Source organism: Athene noctua, chromosome 2 (genome assembly GCF_965140245.1).
Source record: "Athene noctua chromosome 2, bAthNoc1.hap1.1, whole genome shotgun sequence".
Lineage (NCBI taxonomy): Eukaryota > Metazoa > Chordata > Aves > Strigiformes > Strigidae > Athene > Athene noctua.
The window spans coordinates 125377405-125397037 of record NC_134038.1 but is presented as its reverse complement, the minus strand read 5'-3'; the positions used below and the strand labels follow the sequence as shown (position 1 = coordinate 125397037).

General features: G+C 34.8%; 1 protein-coding gene across 1 annotated transcript in view; it reads left to right on the top strand.

Moving 5' to 3' along the window:
• STAM (signal transducing adaptor molecule) overlaps positions 1-15552 on the top strand; it is a 33474-nt gene extending 17922 nt beyond the window's left edge. Inside the window, exons 3-14 of the mRNA XM_074900193.1 lie at positions 327-402; positions 490-585; positions 1128-1274; positions 1543-1633; positions 3451-3643; positions 3965-4059; positions 5330-5418; positions 7136-7223; positions 9890-9944; positions 10275-10428; positions 12462-12637; positions 13722-15552. Of these exons, the coding sequence (XP_074756294.1) occupies positions 327-402; positions 490-585; positions 1128-1274; positions 1543-1633; positions 3451-3643; positions 3965-4059; positions 5330-5418; positions 7136-7223; positions 9890-9944; positions 10275-10428; positions 12462-12637; positions 13722-13971 (1510 nt within the window). The 3' untranslated portion in view covers positions 13972-15552. The remainder of the gene's footprint in view (positions 1-326; positions 403-489; positions 586-1127; positions 1275-1542; positions 1634-3450; positions 3644-3964; positions 4060-5329; positions 5419-7135; positions 7224-9889; positions 9945-10274; positions 10429-12461; positions 12638-13721) is intronic.
• The last annotated feature ends 4081 nt before the right edge of the window (positions 15553-19633 follow it).

The window sequence follows — 19633 nt, the reverse complement described above, 5'->3', positions numbered from 1 at the left end:
AGAGGAGTAGTAGGTGCATGGACTACAGAGAATTACAGTTCTCTAAGGGTTTTTTTTATCTTTCTGGAGTATTTACGGTAATTCTCACTAACTACAAAAGGTAATGTAAGTTACTGAAGCGTTTTGATAACTGAGAAAGCTAACAATCCTACAGATAGAAATGGCTGCAACTGTTAATGGTGTTTATTTTTTTTAATGTTGCACTTATAAGCTACTGAAAAACTTACTGATGATGTCCTGGAGAGCTTGTTGTCTGTTAACATTGTCATGCATTGTCATGTGCACAATAGGAAACTGTGGTTTTAAATCTGTCTTGTGTTTTTTAGACCTAAGGACTGTCTCCGCTCGATTATGAAGAGAGTGAACCATAAAGATCCCCATGTTGCGATGCAAGCATTAACTGTATGTCCTTTTTAATGTAGTGCTTTTCGTACCTCAAAAGTTATATTGCAAAAATTCTTCTCTGAGTTTTGATCTTTCTTTCTTTAGCTTCTAGGAGCATGTGTATCAAACTGTGGTAAAATCTTTCATCTAGAAGTCTGTTCAAGAGATTTTGCCAGTGAAGTAAGCAATGTGTTGAATAAGGTAATGTATTGCATTAATATATACAATTCATAGAAAAGCTAAATTAGACAGAGAATTGGGCTAATCTGAAAGTGGAATGGAGTCTACTTTTGGAAGGCTGGAAATTTGGTGGCAGAGGGAAAGATACAAGGTTACTGGGAAAACTGACTATGGAGAGAACTTCCTGAATGCCACTTCACACTACAGTTGCCTATGTATTCTGTTCAGGGGAGGTGGGGTGTTAATTTATAAAAGTACAAAATAATTTTCACATCAAATAACAGCAATGAAACACTAAATACAGATTTAGTGAAATGGAAATAATAAAGGGCTTTATATAACCTTGTTTTACTCTATTTTGGGCCTAGTACATACTGCATTAGTACAAACACAATGCTGGTGTACTGTTCTCCCTTTTTAATAAAGATATCCCTTCGTGATACGCTTGACTTCAAAACAAAGTGTCTGTATAGTTTATATTGATAGTAATGTGATATTATTTGAAATGAAGGAATTAAGAACAGGTTCCTACGTTATTTAACTAGTTTCTATTTTTCTTACAGGGTCATCCAAAAGTTTGTGAAAAGCTGAAAGCCCTTATGGTGGAATGGACTGATGAATTCAAGAATGACCCACAGCTTAGTTTAATATCTGCTATGATAAAAAATCTTAAGGAGCAAGGAGTTACTTTCCCAGCTATTGGTTCACAGGTATATTAAATTTTGTGTTTTTTCTTAAAGGGTGTCAGAAATTGTTTTTATCCTCAGTTCTGTATTTTACGGTTTGTAGTTTTGAATTCTATAATATGTTTGGCAAAACAAAATCTTTCTTGTCTTAATAAAACATTCCTTTGAGGGGCGAAGTGCTGTGATTTACTTTAGATTTTTATATTGCAGATGAATACAAATCAAAATGGTGAACTTAATGCAATGTCATTTTTTTGTTGAATTCATTTTTACATCTTTCACTTTTGGCTAGGCTGCTGAACAGGCAAAAGCAAGTCCAGCTCTAGTTGCCAAAGATCCTGGTACCGTAGCCAACAAAAAGGAAGAGGAGGATTTAGCTAAAGGTGAGTGTGTTTGCTTGCTGACCTGATGAATATATTGGTAAATATCAAATAAAGCAGGAACAAACGTTTTGCTTCCTTCCTCTATGTGAATAGTATAGTTAAGGATTGTGATTATGATTTCTATTACTTTCTTTTTGTACCCTTCCTGGAGGGTTACAGATTAAAACTATTCCATGGGTAAAAAATAAAAAAAAAATCCCAATTTTTACTTCCTTTTCCCTTGCCAAACCTAAACAACACAGTAAAAAAATCTGCAAAATGTCATGTTAAAGACATGCTCCACTATGGAAATGTTTGATACTAGTTCCGCACTTGGATTTTCCTCTTCTTGGGGCAAGTGAAGCACATTCATTTGCAATTTAAACATTTCATGGAAGGAGAAAATAAGGATTATAGTATAAATTGCATGCAAAGTATTTTGGGTATACTATTTTCAACTTTTATTCCTTTGAATACTGCTTCTGTAGCATACTTTAAGGCTTTGATTGCTGTGAGCATAAGGGACTGTTAAATGTCTCGCTGCAGTCCCACTAAACAAGACTAGGGTGGTTTCTTTTGATTTACAGTTGTACTAAGGTATATTTAAAGGTCATTTAATGATCCTATACCAGACATGTGTGAAGTGTTATTCTTAGAGTGGTTTGATCTTTATGGTCTAGGTGCTGGTTTTCAAGGTGAAACTTCAACAATGTAAAGGCATCAGATGTTAGCCCATGTGCATAGTATGACTTTGGCCTTAAAGTTCTAACAGTGGCTGTTCACTATATGAGTGACATTCTTGCGCTAGTAGTTGGTGGATGCTTGCAGTATCTCATCTTTGATAGATTTTTTTGTTGTTGTTGTTGTTTAGCTATTATCTAATGTAACACTGATCTAGTTAAATCATCATTAACCAATGTGCATATGTTACTGATGATTTCTTCAACAGTTGACCCACCAAATTCTACTTTTAAAGGAATCTGTGTTTCAAGGTTCATATTCTGCATAGGTTCTCTAGTGTTTGCTGTCTTGTTTTTTGTGTCCCACTCTGTCCCTTCTTAAACATGATATTTTTTTTAATAAGCTTGGAGGTGTTTAATATAAGTGAAACCTTTCAGGTCAGTCAAGTTTAACTGAAAATGACCAGGAAATGTAAAATTATTCAAGGAATGACAAGGAGAGAAAAGGAATGGACAAAATTTTGTTTGTCTAAACAAAAATAATTTTCTTAATTATGAATTAATTTTTTACTGTGAGAGTGACTGAGCATTGGCACAGTTTGCCCAGGGATGTTGTGGAGTCTCCACCCTTGGAGACCCTGCTTGAGCAGGGTGTTGGGCGAGATGACTCTCCAGAGGTGTCTTCCAACCTCAGCCAGTCTGTGTGATACTCTGAATCTGTGAATCTCCGAAGACTCCTAATCTAACGGAGAAACAGTGTCTACCTGAACAGCTGTATTTTTTTCATGTTTCAATCAATCTGGAAAAGTTCAGCATCATGTATATGCTAGTAAGAATGTAAATACTTCTGTTCAAAGTAATAACAATAATATAATAAAATAATTAAAAATGGATGACTTTACTGAGTTAGACCATTTGTGCTTAAGTGCTGTTTATTCATCCTGTCCATGTTGAAAGCCTCAGTAAATCTATGGGCAGAATTGTGGTCTCTAGTTGTAAAACATCTTTTTTATTTTTTACCATTATTTTTGTGTGAAAGAAGTTGATTATGATGCAGTAGGAGTGGAATGATACTGAAAGTTTTTATAGAGATAAATTTTTGTATCATTCAACCCATTTTTATAGGAAATTTTCATGTGAATAACTCTTCTTTTGTAGCTATTGAACTGTCACTAAAAGAACAAAGGCAACAGCAAACAACACTTTCCAGTTTGTATCCGAGCACCTCAAGCCTTTTATCAAATCACAAACATGAGGGCCGAAAGGTTCGTGCAATCTATGATTTTGAGGCTGCTGAAGACAACGAATTAACTTTTAAAGCTGGAGAACTTATAACTATCCTTGATGACAGGTAACTTATATAGAATGCCTACTAGAAGTATATTGGACTGTAAAAATCAGTCGGGAATAATCATGTCTTCTATGTAGAAGCATACATTGGAATACAATTGCAATTAAAAATATTTACATATTAAATACTTTATTTAGTTATCTTCTAGATTTTTTTACATACAAATGTAATTGCATAAATATTTCTGTGTATCATGTGTATACAAATGGTATTTATGTACAAGTAATATAAATGCCTTGTACAGTGCAATTGTTAGGAAAATTCCATGTGAGTATGGGTTTTTTAATGTATGGGGTTTTGAATTTTTTTTTTTATTTTTAGTGATCCAAATTGGTGGAAAGGTGAAACTCATCAGGGTATAGGATTGTTTCCATCTAATTTTGTAACAGCTGATCTTTCTGCTGAGCCAGAAATGAGTAAGTAAGATTACATTTATATATATATATGTTAAGCCTTGCTGTGGCCCAAGGGATATTTCTGTAGGAATTTACTTTCCCTATTTCCTTTTCCTTAAGTTAAAGTTCAGTTGCAAATTAATGGGATACTCAAAGTAAAACTGAGGAGCCCTTGCTGTGCTCTCACAAACAACAGTTTCATCTTTATGTGTCAGATCAAGGTTGCCCAAGCTGGCATCTGCTGAAAAACATGATGCTGTCTACTGCTGGCCTTGTCAGTAGCTTCCTTGAGACTCATTTAACAACTCCACTGACACCTAGGTGAATGTAGACAACAGCAGTTTTGTTCCAAATTGCCTTTTTTGCTTGGTTGCAATGGTACATATCTAATCAAGGTGAAACTGAAGGTCCCCGGGGCAGGTAGGAGTTGGAGTCAGATTACCACTGTTTAAACAATTCAGGAAACCTACATACTGTAGGTATGTACGTGTGCTTAATGGAAGGAGGTTTTTTTTCTGCATACTGGTTATCTTATTGTATCTGCTTACATCAGTCTAACCTACTCTAAATATTTAATAAAAACATTAAATGTTAGACAAGATTTTAAGACTAGAGAATTGATTTCTGTAAATCTGATGGATATGCAAGGTTACTCTCCTGTGATCTCAAGATGAGTGTGTCAAAGGTATGAGCAGGTCAGCAGAATTACATGCTGTAGGAGTCATCTGTTCTATATTAAGAGTGATAGGAGTAGTATGATAAGAGTAGTATTTGGCAGGTTTTTTTGTTGTGGCTTCCACTGCAGAGCAGTGAGATGCTTTTCCAGATACTGTCTGATGGAAAAGGAATAGTAAAACTTGAGAACTTTTGATTCTATGCTTTGCTCTGGAGAAGGGAAGGTTCCAGTTTGTCATAGATGTTTTCTCTTTAACCTGACTCATTAGCCCTATCTCTTCCAGTCACTCTCTCAAGTCTGTTTTCCTGATGACTTATTAGTAATCATGCTATGTGCAGAGAGGCTATGATAAAGACATATTACTTGCTAAAACACGTTTCTATTGACCTTGAGTCAACTGATGTCTTTTTTTTATGCAATTTATACATTTGTTTAAGAAACTTGTTTAAGTCTGTGGAGATGGTTTTGGCCTTCAAATGTCAACAAAATACTAATTTTTAAAATTTTCACAGTAAATGTTTCAAATGCAGAGAATGTAGGTAACATGTTAGCTATATAACATTTATGTCAGTTTTGTTTATTTTTGTTTTATAAAATTGCTTGTTTATCTTATAGTGAAAGCTGAGAAGAAAACAGTGCAGTTCAGTGATGAAGTTCAAGTAGAGACAATAGAACCTGAGCCTGAACCAGTTTATATCGATGAAGTAAGCATGATAAAAGCACTGATTTTCAACTGCTGGTACATTTAAATATGTGATGTTTAACCCTTTCATCCTGTACTTCAAAACCAATTTGAAATATCAAGAGAAAATAATCAAAAGAGAATGGGAAGGCAAAGTTGATTAAATTTAAAAAAAAACAAAGCAAAGCTGCAGTATTCTAAGTTGTTCATGTGTCTTGAAGTTCTTAGGAATTTCTGAAACTGAATTTGGAAACTGCATTCTATTTAGGGCCCTACTCCAGAATTGTGCAACTCTTCACCTTGAAACTAGAAGCTTGGTGTACAGTGATGCATTTGCTTTCAAGTTTTGCATTAAGTACTTCAGGATACCTCAGAGATACCCATCTTGAATGCTGTCTTAGATTTATTTCCAGTATAACCATCGCTGTCTTCCCCCAGTATGAAAGATCTCTTTCTTTCTCTGAAAACTGTGAGGTTTTTGTTGCTCTGTAAGTAATATAGTAAGATTTGCACAATCTCACTGCAGTGATTCTGTAAGGTTCCCAGGAACTCTCAGCCCAGGATGTTTTTCCCCTGCCCTTTTTTTTTTCCCTTCCCCCCCGCCCCCTCCCTCCCAGGCATCTTAGAATTGTTCTCTTCAGAATTTTTAGCTTTTTCTCTCACGACCTTCCATTTCTTTCTCAGCTACGGTTCTGTCATTGTTTTTTGACATGAAAAATCAGTTATTGCCTTCCTAAAGTCCTATTTAATAATGCCTGCCTCAAATACTCTTCCTCCCAAGAGATATTAGTTTGTAATCTACTGAAATAGCTTATTTTAGGCATTTGAGGTGCCTTCCAGCTTTTGTCTTCTGTGATTCCATGACAGTGTGTGTTTTAGTGTCTTGTTTTGTTTTTAAAATTACCATAGTATAATTTTTAAGGAAATAGTTAATTTGGCTTCTTCCTGCCTTTCCTGGAGTTAAGGAGGAAAAAGCATGGATTTATTTTCCACTTTGATACAACCTATATAACTCTGGCCTGTTAAAGGCTATTTATTTGATAGTATTCGGATAAAAAGTGATTTTTAATCATTTGCGTGTAATGTTTGGTGAAGCAATATAGTTCACTCCAAGGCGTACTTTACAAAGAGTTTATGCCTGTTCATTTTCTGCCCTTTGGTATTTTTATAAATGGGTTGCACTTAAACTGGTTAATCAAGGATGATTTATTCTGAAGGCAACCATATAATCTCTCCAAACATCATCTTAAAAACCCCCTTTCATATATATTAGTAATGACTTTGCTCATGTGCTGATAGGCCTCATACACCTACAAAATGCAGGATAGTTTTTCAGTGAATTTAGTTTCAAGGACCCATTTCTTTTTAAAGTACTCTCTCAATGTGTTCTGTCAAAACATTTCCACTAATCCCACTAGGTGGTGGTATTGCCTATGTAATAACTAAAATGGAAAAACTGCTCTGGAAATACTGTTTAGAAAGACTTCTAGGAAAAAAAAGGGTATTCTGCATGTTCCATTTGTTACTAATAACTTTTATTATTTGGCTTTTCCTTGTTCAAGCATCTTCATTCCTGTAAAGTAGCATGTATGACTTGTATTTTCTTAAAGTTGGTCTAGGTGATTCCTAAGTCCCAAAAGATCCAAATAGCTGCTGTAAATAGCTGCTTTAATTTACAATCCTGAAAGTGTTAATTCTTCTCCCCCACATATGCCTTAATTATACCATTTGTGTTGTAGGATAAAATGGACCAACTGTTGCAGATGTTACAAAGTGCAGATCCATCTGATGACCAGCCAGACCTCCCAGAACTGCTTCATCTTGAGAGTAAGAAAACCTCATGGGGCTTTTTGTTGTTGTTTTCCTCTCTATTAATTACCTGTATCAAAACAAATTGAAACTAAGCTGAAACTGCTTCAGCTTCTTGTGCACATCACAAGCACGCCTGAGAAAAGTGTCTGAGCTGTAATTATCTTCTTTCTTCTTGTTTCCCACATCCAAGAGACCAAAGTGCAAAATTGTAACTTAAAACAAGCCCTCTCCTCTCTCAAGAAAACTATATTCTATATTCTTTTTCTTTTCAAGACCCAAGAATACTTAATTCAGTCTTATTTATCCTTTTTTTTTTTTTTTTTCCTTCATGGAATAGCACAGTAAATTGCAAAAGGACTGTAAGGAAGATTCCATGAGAGGAAGCAGAAATACTACTGAGGCTTAGAATAGACCTCTGGATGTCCTGCATGCCTTTCACTTGTGTGTGTATTTCTGTAGGACTCTAATATTAACAAATACTTTATAGAATGCTACAAATTAGACTCGTCCTTTAGACTCAAATTATTCAGACTACCTCTTCAAAGAGGCATTGTAGACTGTTCTACCTGGGTCGATAGATGCATCAAAAGTTTTGGAAGGGAACTTTGGAGAAGGAAGTAAAGAAACTTACCAATTATGAGACAGAACATTGGCTTAAACTGGCAATTTGGATAGGACCAGACTTTGTTAAAAAAAATGGCAGATTCCAGATCTATCTAGAAGTTAATCAGGAAAAAGTGCATGAGCTTGTAGTTCTTGGGTATCTCCTATCTTTCCACATCCATCTCGTTCATCATGCCTGTAAATGAATCCTGTTTTAGGAGCTGCACATCTGTGACATGTCTGCACGTTTTCTAGTTCCACTAAAGCTAAAGGCAAGTAAAAAGAAACGTGAATGGTTTTATTCTTTCAAGTACCAAATATAGCTGTAGAGACTGTTGTCTAAGAAGCAGATTGCCTATATCTGGTCCAGGACAGAGGCAAAGAAATTAAAGGTGTGCTTGTCAACCATCCTCCAGCTATGGCTTACATTAAGATCTCTTTTCAAAACACATTGGGAGATCATTAGAACAATGCTGAATTTTATATTAACCTGGTGGGACTGCTTCTAGAATCTGAAAGCTGTAGTGTAGTCAGATGGTTGCTCCCCAGCTAACCTACAACAGTGCTTGCCAGACATATGGCTGCATATAGTTCTTCAATGCCATATTCAAGACTACTTGTACACTCAAGTAGGCCTTGGGGAGCTACTATTTTTGGCATAGATCATAGGAATTTTATTATAGATGTGTATTGGACCTTGGGATCTTGGGTTCCTCCCAGTGGTCAGGTGCTTGATCAACTTTTGGCAAAAAAACATTTTCTCCTGCCATCCAGGTGTCCAGTCACAAATGTCTTTAAATTGGAGAGCTCATCACCACACTTCCCAGGAGCCTAGGGTTTGTGGTTGGCAGCAGTTCAGTTATCATGTTACCATGCAGACATCTAAGCAATTCTTTTCATGCCTTTCACAACACTTTGTGTTTTATGTAAATATAGGCTGAACTTACATCAGGTTTTACATCTTTTCCCAGCATTTCTGCCAGCATATTACTGATCTCAGGCTCAGAGAAGCAGATGGGTGCCTTTCATACAACTCCTCTTTCACCTGGAGTTGCCTTCAAGGAACACATCAGTGATATTGTTTCACCTGTCAAGGTCCAGAGGCTTTCAGCCCCTTCTGCATCTCTAATTTGGGAAAACTGGGAGTGAAGACTGTATTCTAGAGCTGCTTATAATGCATTTAGGCCATCATTGATGCCTGAATCTTTTTTTCTTAACTCTCAATTTGAATGTTGAGTGGCTCTTGGGACTAAACAAACCTCTTAATTAGTAAATAGATCATTGCTTGGAAAAGTGGGCACATTTTGCATTCTGGAGTTGGGTTAGACAGTAGTATTCCCTTTAGCTTCCTTGTCTGTTTATTTTACGTCTTGACGAACTTCATCTTTCTGTTAGTTAACTGAGGTTTGCTTGACAGTTACATGAACCCCGTGTCCTTGTGCTGAAAGTTGGCAGGGGGTGCATTTTTGTTTATTTTAATGCACCTTCAAGTTTTTGTAGTTTCTTTTGCACATGTTAATGGTTTGAAAAAGCCCTCTTCCCTCAGTTAGGATTCTAGTGAGATAGCAATGTGCTATGAGGGTCTTTGATACACAGATGATTTGAATCATTGCAACCTGTTTTCCTCTTCGTTGTTTTCATAAATAGTCTTTTTGCTAGTTGAGCACATGATCTAGGTTGCAGTGACAAATTTTCCTCCTTGAAGAAGAGATTACCTTTCAACTCTTCTTTTATGTAAAATAGTTTCAGCTTTACACCCCCTGGATATTAAATATGTTTTGTTACACTATGTATTTTTTTTAATGTACTCTTAAAACTGTACCACTTCTGAAAACTTCAGCTAGATCTCATTCTTAAATTCATGCCATTAGTTAAGCTATCATTGCATTTAACTGTTGAGACTGCCATCATTACCTCTGTTACTATAACTTTTTTGGAATACAAATTATGGTAATGATTAAAAAAAAAAATAATTGTACCAGCATCTACACATTTCTGATAATTTTAAAGCTGCTTTCTGACTTTACAGTATGGAAATATTTATTACTCTGATATATGTTAATGTCTTTCTATTCTAGCAATGTGTCACCAGATGGGACCTCTCATAGATGAAAAGTTGGAAGATATAGACAGGTAAATGTGTTTTGATTCAAATAAAGATTAATTCTTAGAAATACTCATGTTGTTACTTAATGATACTTTAATCATTTCTGTGAATACTGGCAAAGAAAATAGGTGTATTTATTAGTAGCTTCTCATCTGGAAGGAGTTATAAAAGGTTTTTGCCCTAGTCACATAGTATTTTATACTATTGTACTGTTTGACATTCCGGCACTTGGCAGGAATTGCTTCACAGGCAGTAATAATATTTTGCTTATCACAGCTCATGAAAGTTCCCTATATTGTCTGTTCTGTACTGAAGTTATCTAAATTGTAGAATAAACTGTAAAATATATTTTCTAGGAAACATTCAGAACTCTCAGAGCTCAATGTTAAAGCAATGGAGGCTCTTTCTTTGTATAACAAATTGATGAATGAAGACCCAATGTATTCCATGTATGCAAAACTACAAAACCAACAGTATTATATGCAGTCATCTGGTGTTTCTGGCTCTCAGGTATGTATGTAACCTTTAATAGCCATGGACATTATCAAGTATAATACATACTGACCTGTGGTTGTTTTCTTATTTCTTATAAATTATAAGTGATAAGCAGTTTTTCATGAGCTAACTTTTTACAAAATTTACTCAAATATTATTTTTATGGTATACTTCTCTACATTACTAAAATAAATATATATGATATATGAAGTGTGGTGGAGCGTATTGATTGCAAGTAATAATTTATTTCCTTCTGTTCCCACCGCTGTTTCCCTGAGTTGGAAACCTCTTTTTATGATCTTTGTTACCATAATGCTAGGTTAAAATCATCTTGCTGCCTCAGAGATAGTCTTAAATGAAAGAGCAGTGTTTTCTTTCAACAAAGTATGTAAAATAAAACAAAACGTTTGTTTTCATCTGCAAGCTTTGGGTATTCTCCTTTTTTAAGTTCTAACACTTTTAGTTCTTGTCTGTTCAGTTCTTTGCAGTCAAGGAAGAAGCCCATCCTGTGCTTTGACTTGCACATAAAAATAAAGATTAAAGCTGCCAGATCTTTGCATTGTGGGTCAAAGAAAGTAAAGAACCAAAGGACTACAATTCCTGTTTGAGACTATACCCGCCCCACTCTAAAATCAATCTCATCTTTTAGCTTCCTTTTTTTGAAATACCGGTAGAGACCATTTAGCATTTAAATTACTGAATTATAATTCTTCATGGGAGCATTTCCATGTAATTGACTGTTATCTCTGAGTAGATCTTTTGGCTTATTCATATAGCATGGTATTTTTAAAAGGTCTTTTAAACATTTAAATGCTTATTTCCAGAGTCTAATGCACACTTGCTGTATTCTTTTCCTGTTTGTAGGAATATGTACCATTTCAAATTGCTTTTTCAATAATTTACTTGCTTTTTGAGTAAAAAAAAATTCAAACCAGCTTATTAATACCTGTGCAGTATTATATAAATATTGAAGCAGATTTAGTTCTTTATAACTTCCTACAAATACGAACTTTCTTTCAGTGTTTTTTAAAGAGGATGTATGTTTTTGCAGTGTCATTAAGCAGAACATTGTCTTCTGTTCATATGTGATAAGCAATCATGTCATGACCAAATCAAGTGATTCTGAAGTTTTATAAATGGGCATGTTTCTGGGAATTCTTAAGGGAAAAACTGGATTTTGAGGTGAAGATGAGCCAGTATAAAGTTCTGAAAAGTTAGGAGTTCTTGTACCTTTGCTGCATTCTAAAATTCTTTTGCAATATTGATAAGCCTTGTATGAATATGTCATCTGAGATTCATAGATTTTAAGATAGAAGTGCTGTATATCGTAAACTTACGTGAACTCAGTTGTGCCTAAGACCTGATATTTTCTTCTAGTAATTCGTGTTAAGCCAAATAATTCATGATTGAACAAAAGCATAAGGTTTAGAAATTTAGTCTCAACTTAGAATACAGTTGACACATCTAGTAGCAAGCTTTTCCTCTAGTTGCAAAGCATTACCTTGTTTTCAATTGAAATCTTCTTAAGAACTTTTTCCCTTCTGACCTGCTCAAACAATTTTACAGTGGTAGTCTCAACAGTTAAATGAAATGATAGCTTAACTAATGACACGAAAATAGTACCATATTGGCTTTCCATTTTAATGGTTCTACTTTGTGAAAGTCATCTGGGCATCAAAAAGTATGCTGCTTTGGACTGCTATTCGTTACATGATTTGAATCCTTCAGTATTGTCATTCAAAAGTACAATCTCTTAAGTAACATGAGTGATAGTCATTAAAATAAAATTTGGAATACAAGTCTTTCAGTAAATTATTTCACCTTTTTGGTTACTGGAGCTGGAGATTAGAAATGTAAATAGTGTCCTTTGAAAATCTGGTAATTTTTTCTTATGGCAATAGAACTTAATAGAAGACAATCAGTTGCTTTCTGTTAAAACATGTGTAATGAAAGGTTTGAGACGCTGTGTTTAAATTCTGAAGTCAGATATACCAAATGCCAAATTTTCTTGTGTTTTATTTTTAATATTTATTTATTTAACTTCCTAGGTTTATCCGGGGCAACCTCAAAGTAATGCATATTTGGTGGCAGGGAGTGCACAGATGGGCCATATTCAAGGCTATAATCTTCCCCCTGAACAGCTCTCTTCTCTCAGCCAAGGCACAGTTACTCCATCTGCCAGCTCAGTGCTGCCTGGTCAGCCTGCACAGACGTCTTACTCAAAGTAATTAAAAATATTTTCCTATTCAAGTTTAAATAAATTTAAACATAAAGGACTACAGATGATATTTAAAGGATATTTTTCTTACAGAAGTATAATTTTAAATACAACTGAAGGATACTTAAGTGCAATTATTTCCAGTGGGCTTTTAATTGGTGTCATGTATTTGGTAAAAATTTCTGATAAACTTCAAACTTTTCTCTTGTTTTTATAATTTTCTCTAATTTCTTTATATAAAAGAAAAATTAGAGAAAATGATGTAGACATGACTGGGTTTTTTTGTTTTTTTCCCCAAAGATAACTTTTAATATACATTTAATGATAAAGGTCATTTGCTGCTCTGGCTGGCTTTGCATAATTTCTGAGATGGTGTATATTGTATTGTTCTTTTTTCAAATATCTTACTGTGGAAGCATGGGGAGAATTCTGCTCATTTTGGGAAAGAAGTGAATGGGCTATGAATACTTACTAAAACTTACACAATAAAGGAGCTAAAAGTGGCTTTCTATTTTGGGTGGGTGCCTAAAGATGCGAAGCTTTGGCTAAGCTACCTATAGTGTGAAAAAGTTTTGAATTGACCTCAGGAAAAGATTAGGAAGGTTTTGGTTTGGTTTGGTTTTTTTTTCCTCTCTGTGTAAATAATTTTATTTTATAGAGTTGGGAGAGACATCTATCTTGAGTTATTAAAGTATTTGTTAGTGTCTGTCCCCAAAGTTTTGGGGTGGTAAGACATATTGATGAAGCGAGTTTCCTCATACTGCACCTGACTTGTTTTGCTATTTAAAATGGTTGGGGTTTGGTTTTTTTCATGAGTGGAATGGAAGATAGATGGGCTTCCACGTTGCACATTAAAGTAAAAGAAAGTATAGATTCACAGTCTAGTTTTAAATCCATGAAAGGTGTGCTAGGTGTGTTTAAATCTGAGGAATGTGTTTGAGTTTTAATTAGAATATTTGTTTGCTACAGTTTTAAGCAGTCCAGAGTTAGGAGACTTTTGTGTGTAGATAATGAACAGCTGAAGGGGCAATAAATTGCTGCTGTTCTGTTGGTAACTTGTTTGTTAACTCAACTTTTTTTTTTTTTTCAGTGCAATGGTTGGCTCTGTTGCTGGAAATACTTACTCTAACCAGGCTTCAGTGTATAGTCCACCACCTGCTACTGTTGATGTTGCTTCTTATCAAAATGCTGGAACTAATGTGTCCCAGGTGCCAAACTATAACTTAGCATCTACACCTCTGCCACAGACAGCAAGCAGTCAACAAGCACCACCACAACAACCACAGCCTCCGCCATCTCAACAGCCACAACATAGTTACTCACAAAAGGCTCTGCTATAGGACCCAGGACTTCTGATTCCTAATCTTTAACCTCTGCTAAAGGCAGTTGGCAATTCTATGAGTCTCTTCCTTTAATATCTTAAACTTTGTTTATCCTCAGCTTAATCTTGGTGAACAAGTTCAATTTGCACTGACTTTTTAGGATTTTTTTTTTTTTTGTTTTTAATTTTGCAGAGGAACAGATATATTTAGGACATTTGATTCCTTTTAAAATGCCTAAAAATTGGTACAAGGTTATTTATGTCTGGTAAAATTGGCTAGTCTGTGAAAAGTCAACACTTGCAAACTGTTGTGGCATATATGTTATGTACATAGAGTGTGTGATTGCAGTAGTGGCCATTTCGTATAGCTATGGTGATCATGTGAATATATTTAACTCAATGTTTAAAAATAATTTACTTCTTTATTTTAGTCATGAACTGACAATTTCATAGTTTTGTCTAGTTTTATGACAGATGTGGTGTCTTTTTCCAATGCAGGAAAAGCAGTAATTCTGCGTATCATGGTTACACTTACAAGCTAAGTTCTATATATGAATTTACAAACTTACCTGAGTCTAGGTTTCATTACTTCTTGAACTGAACACAAGTGTATCATGACTATTAGATGGCTTATCTACCAAAGTAAACTAGTTAACTAGTAAGTGATTTGGGGGGTTAACAGCAAATTATGATTCTGCTTCAGATATAATTAATAACTTAAAACTACTATTTAGAGGCTGCTAAACTTATCATGGGACCATGCAACAGATCAGGATCTTGCATTTTATCATGAAAAGCATGTAATTTATTTTTTCCAAGTTCTTTTTTACAATGAGAACCAGAACTGTATTCTATGTGTGTTGGCAGAGATGACACCAAAGACAGAGGAATTGAGTTGGAAGAGGAACGATGGATTTTTAAACTGGAACACACAATATGAATAACACTACTTCATTCAAGTCTTCTTAATTAGAATATGGAGAATTATGGACATTTAAATCACTTTGCTGAACAAACCTTCAGGACTTTGTTTTATCTCTTGTGGCCTTGCTTAGCAATTTGTTCTGTTTACTGTTCTTACACTTCTGCCTTAAACATCTGTTTCAATTTCCAGTTGTACCATTTGAGTTTATTAGCTCTTCCATAGTATGAATAGTTTGAGGCATTTTATTTTCATTCACTTTCAGGTTACTTTGAATTCTCTTCTGCAGCAACATGCGTTAGCCTTTTTTTTAAACCCTTGCATTTCTCAGTAACTTAGCCAGGTGGCTCTTCAAGGCATTGATATTTTCTTTCTGTAGCTAAAGCGCTATAAAAGGAACGTGTTAATGGAAGGCAGCATTTTAGATATGTTTAGATGTTTGATCAGTTTCTTGTACAAAGACTGTTTTACTTTTCATTTGTATTTGTATTCAATCTGTTAATGCATCCTGGTTTTCTCTTATCTTTTGCAGTGACTCTAATTCCACCTAAAGCAATAGTAGATGGCTTCAACATCAGAGATGTGTTTTCAGTCTTGTTAGTGTGTATGTCAGAAATTGTTCGCTTTTGTGTACGATATTTTAGTGTGATGCTTCTGGAATTAAATGTTGCAGTTGTACATTATACTGTAAGCTGACCTTAGTTATCCCATATCCTGCATCTGTCCACAGTTACCTAATATGCCTTTGTTTCACTGTTTTAATAGACACTGGTATTTCGCCTTTTAATGCTTTCAGATGACAACTTTGCATAACTTCGAACAGGGGTGGTTACAAACCTGTGCCCATAGCTGATATGTTCCAGTTGTGAATGTTCTAGCCAGCTGGCTGTTTTGATACTAGTATTTTCATGGGTTTTTTTTCCTCTAGAATTCTTAAGCACCCTCACAAACTGTCATTACTTCAGTACTTGGTGTCATCACAAAAGTCTGTGCAATTTGAGAGGAAGTACTAAAAAACCCACTAAATCCAAGATACAGCGTCATACATAATTTTTAATAGATCAAAGGGGTAAATTTCTTTAGAAAGGGCATGTAGTGTCATTTAGATAGTGTTTTTTATATCCTTTAGGTACATTATTCTAAAATCAGAGAAACTATGTATAGAAGTGTATAATTTCTGCACAAACTTGAAAATAACTTTTTAATCCATACTTCTTAGGCCCTGATTCAAGGAGAAGCTTGAAGCATTGAAATAATCCAGCTGACATTGACTATTTATATTCTTAGGTTTTCACATGTTGTATCATAAGTTCCCTAATAAGGGCCTATGGAACCTCTGTACAGAAATGACTTGGCAAAAATAATTTTTGCTACTAATTTGTCTTTGTTTTTAGAATTTTTGAAGTCTTCTTTCCTTAACACACAGACATGCTTGTTCCTGGCTTCTCCTTTGAACACTGAAAACGTACATGTATCTTAAGTTTTTCTGCTTTCTAACTTAAATATTTTGGGCATTTATCCATTTTCAAGAAAATTAAAATCACCTTTCATTTGTGTTCATCATGACCAAAAAACACTTTCTCAAATGCAGTGCCACTATAAGTTCAATATAATGAAAGTTGAGAAAAAAAGATGGCCACTTTTTATTTTTCTTCTTGCCTTTATTAGAGTCACTGCTCTAAGGTATCTCCTGTAACAAATTGTGAATTTTAGGTGACTTGGAATAATTTTTCGTTGTCCGCAATTAGTGCAGTAGATCACTAGAGTCTTAGCATTTCTGCCGCATCCTACATCAGATGCAATTTTCAGATTAAACTTGGAGCTGTATTGCTTTGTGTGGATTTATCTCATTTAACAGGAAAGATTATTTCATCTTTTTGTTTGGTGGTAGTATTCCATATGCTAGATATTCTAAAGTGATGCCTCTTCCTACCTTGCTAGATGCTGTCATTGCACAAACTCCTTCACTCATTCTCTCTAAGTGATAATTTAGCAATTATATTTCAATTCACCTCTTCTCAGCTTGGTATCGTGAACCTGGAGATGCCACTCCTGGTGCTTCTCTGCTGTTATTTATTCTGATAGTCCTCTTTTATGCATTGTTTTGACCAAGTTCACATACGTTCTGTCTTACTATAGTGTTGAACACTGAAATATGGGTGAGATGGGGAAAGTACATGTACAGCTACTGTATCAAAAAGCTTTTTAGCAAATAAATAAAGTGTCAGAAAATTAATCTATTTGAAAGTTAAGAATCCTTGGAAATGATACGTTGTTCATGTTCCAGTAGAAGATCTAATTTTTGAATGTCTTGTTTCTTTACATGTAAATTGTTAATGAAATGCTAAAATGTTTTCATATTTTATATAACTGTTTGTTATTTAACCCTTTCATTAAGAAATACAAAATTGTAAATTAACTTCAGAAGGAGTATTTTAGTGGCTTGGTTGTCATGAACTGGAGCAAACTCTGGAAAGTGCCTTCTGTGCATTTTGCTTCTATAAACAAAGCTTGTTTACCCTTGTGTATCATCTCAGTTTATGTGGGCATAAGAAAGATGTAAAGATTTACTGTAAAGCATCCCGGGAAAAATAGTGAGGGAGTGTGTTAAAATTTGCTACACTGACGTCATGGCAGTGTGTTCAAGAGTGCGCAGTTGCAGGAACAGTGGCAACGTTTACCCACCTCTGTTTAGTAACTGGTACCCATCTAGATGTGTATTTAATGTCACTGGCCAAAGTACATATGGACAGCAGTAAAAACACAGTAAAAAGGAACAGAAGATAAGGATTGACCCCATGCTTCTCAACAGGTGTGGAGCGGCATATTGCCTTCATGGTACAGTTACTGTTCATGAATTGGGGGAACTGAAAGAAATTTGAGTAACCAGAGCTTCTGACAATTCTGCCAGACTGCAAATGCTTAGATGTAACAGAGGACATAAATTTGCTTCTAATAGCATGTACATATTTTGCTGATCAAATCTAGGCTGCTATTATAGTTCTCTGATTTCATCTAGATGGCAGGAACATCAGATATACGCTGGAGAACTGCTTAATACCTCATTCTCCAATTGTTTTAGTATTTTCACTAATATCACCTTCTTTTTCACTCACATTTCAAAGATATCCGTGCAGTCTTTACATATAAAGGTCTTACCTTATTCTTTGTCTGCTGGGTTTCACAGACAGCTACAGTGGCACTTTGAATTACGTAACTGCAGCTCCCTTTGGAGAAGATGCATGTATCTGTTTTGAAAAATAAGGGAGCATCATTTTTCCAGTTAAAACCAGGAGGATTTTTTTTTTTTAAAAAGAAATAGGTAAAGTAAAAGTTACGAAAACCTAACAGCAGGCAGAATCATTTTTTACTCTGTTATTCAATCTTAGTAAAGCTGACCAACTCCACACTACAGCTAGTCCTTTATCAGCTGCAATGAAGAAAATTAACCTTCATGTGTGTACTATCCAACACCATAGTAAAACATGGGAAGGCCTTGAAGTTTGAACTTTTTTCTTCAATATGTAAAAAAACACTATGTATGTTTTTGAAGCCTTGTTTCTTAAATTAGGCTGTGTTTTAAAACATTCCATTTGCTACTATGTAAAACTGCAGATCTAAAGTTCACTCTTCATGCTGCTACCTTGGCAAAAAGGTGGCAGGAATTCTTGTTCTTCTATCCTGCATGTGCTTCTGAAAATCCATATAATTTTTGTCTTTGTCATGAAAAGGAAAAGAAGCCTGCTGCAGTCTGCTTTGGTTTTAATAAAGTGCACGCAGTAGCAAAGTGCGTTTTTGGTTTTGTTTGTTTTGATGCTCCCTTTGATGTTGGCATATGTATATATTTAGATATACTTCACTGTTGTACAAGAATTGTTTTAGTAAATAACACTATTTGTAAAAACTGTTAATTGTTTTTGGTATGAATGCAAAATTAAAGTTGGAGTATTTAGTTCATCATGTTGCAAAGTCAATTTATAAGTTTCATGGGAGAATAATCAAAAAAGGACTTCCTTTGCTGGAGGGAGTTGAAGATGCAATAGTCAAAGTTTTTTAGTACTTAGCTCAAATTTTCTGATTTCAGGTGGGGTGGAGGTGGGTTTTTGGTTGTTCTGGGGACTTTTTTTTTTTTTGTATGATTTGATGCTTACACATGGGTTATATTATTTTTACTTTAAAAGATTTTAGTCTGTCCTTAACTTCCTTCAGCTAAAATCCAAGTAATACATCAAGTATGCTGCATGTCATCTTTTGATAAGAAATACAGCATGAATATTTTAAAGAGGTGGTAAAGAACAAATGAGAACAACTGTATCTGTAGAGTCTAATGTATATATTTGCTTACAGATCAATAAGAAAATACTACTGGCACCTTGACAGTTAATTTACACAGTTATTTGACAGTTAATTCCATTTCTGATAACAGTAACACAAAATAGTGTAAAACTTGGTTGGTTGATCTGTGAAATGTTTGAAGATCAGGCTAAAGCCTGATATGTGAATCTACACTGCTGCTTAAAATACCGTCACAACTGAAACTTGGTAGCCTTGACATGTATTCTGTGTTGTTAAAACAATGTTAAACTTCACAAGTTTCTTGCTTAAACCAATGTAAGCATCTGAGATCATGATGGGACTTTGGGAGCAGTGGGCAGCAGTTTATCAGTCTGGTATGTTCTTGGGGTCTCTTCCTAAAAATGAGCTAAACACCTTAGAATAAATGATTACGTGGTCTGTGAGTTAATTCAGTATGATAATT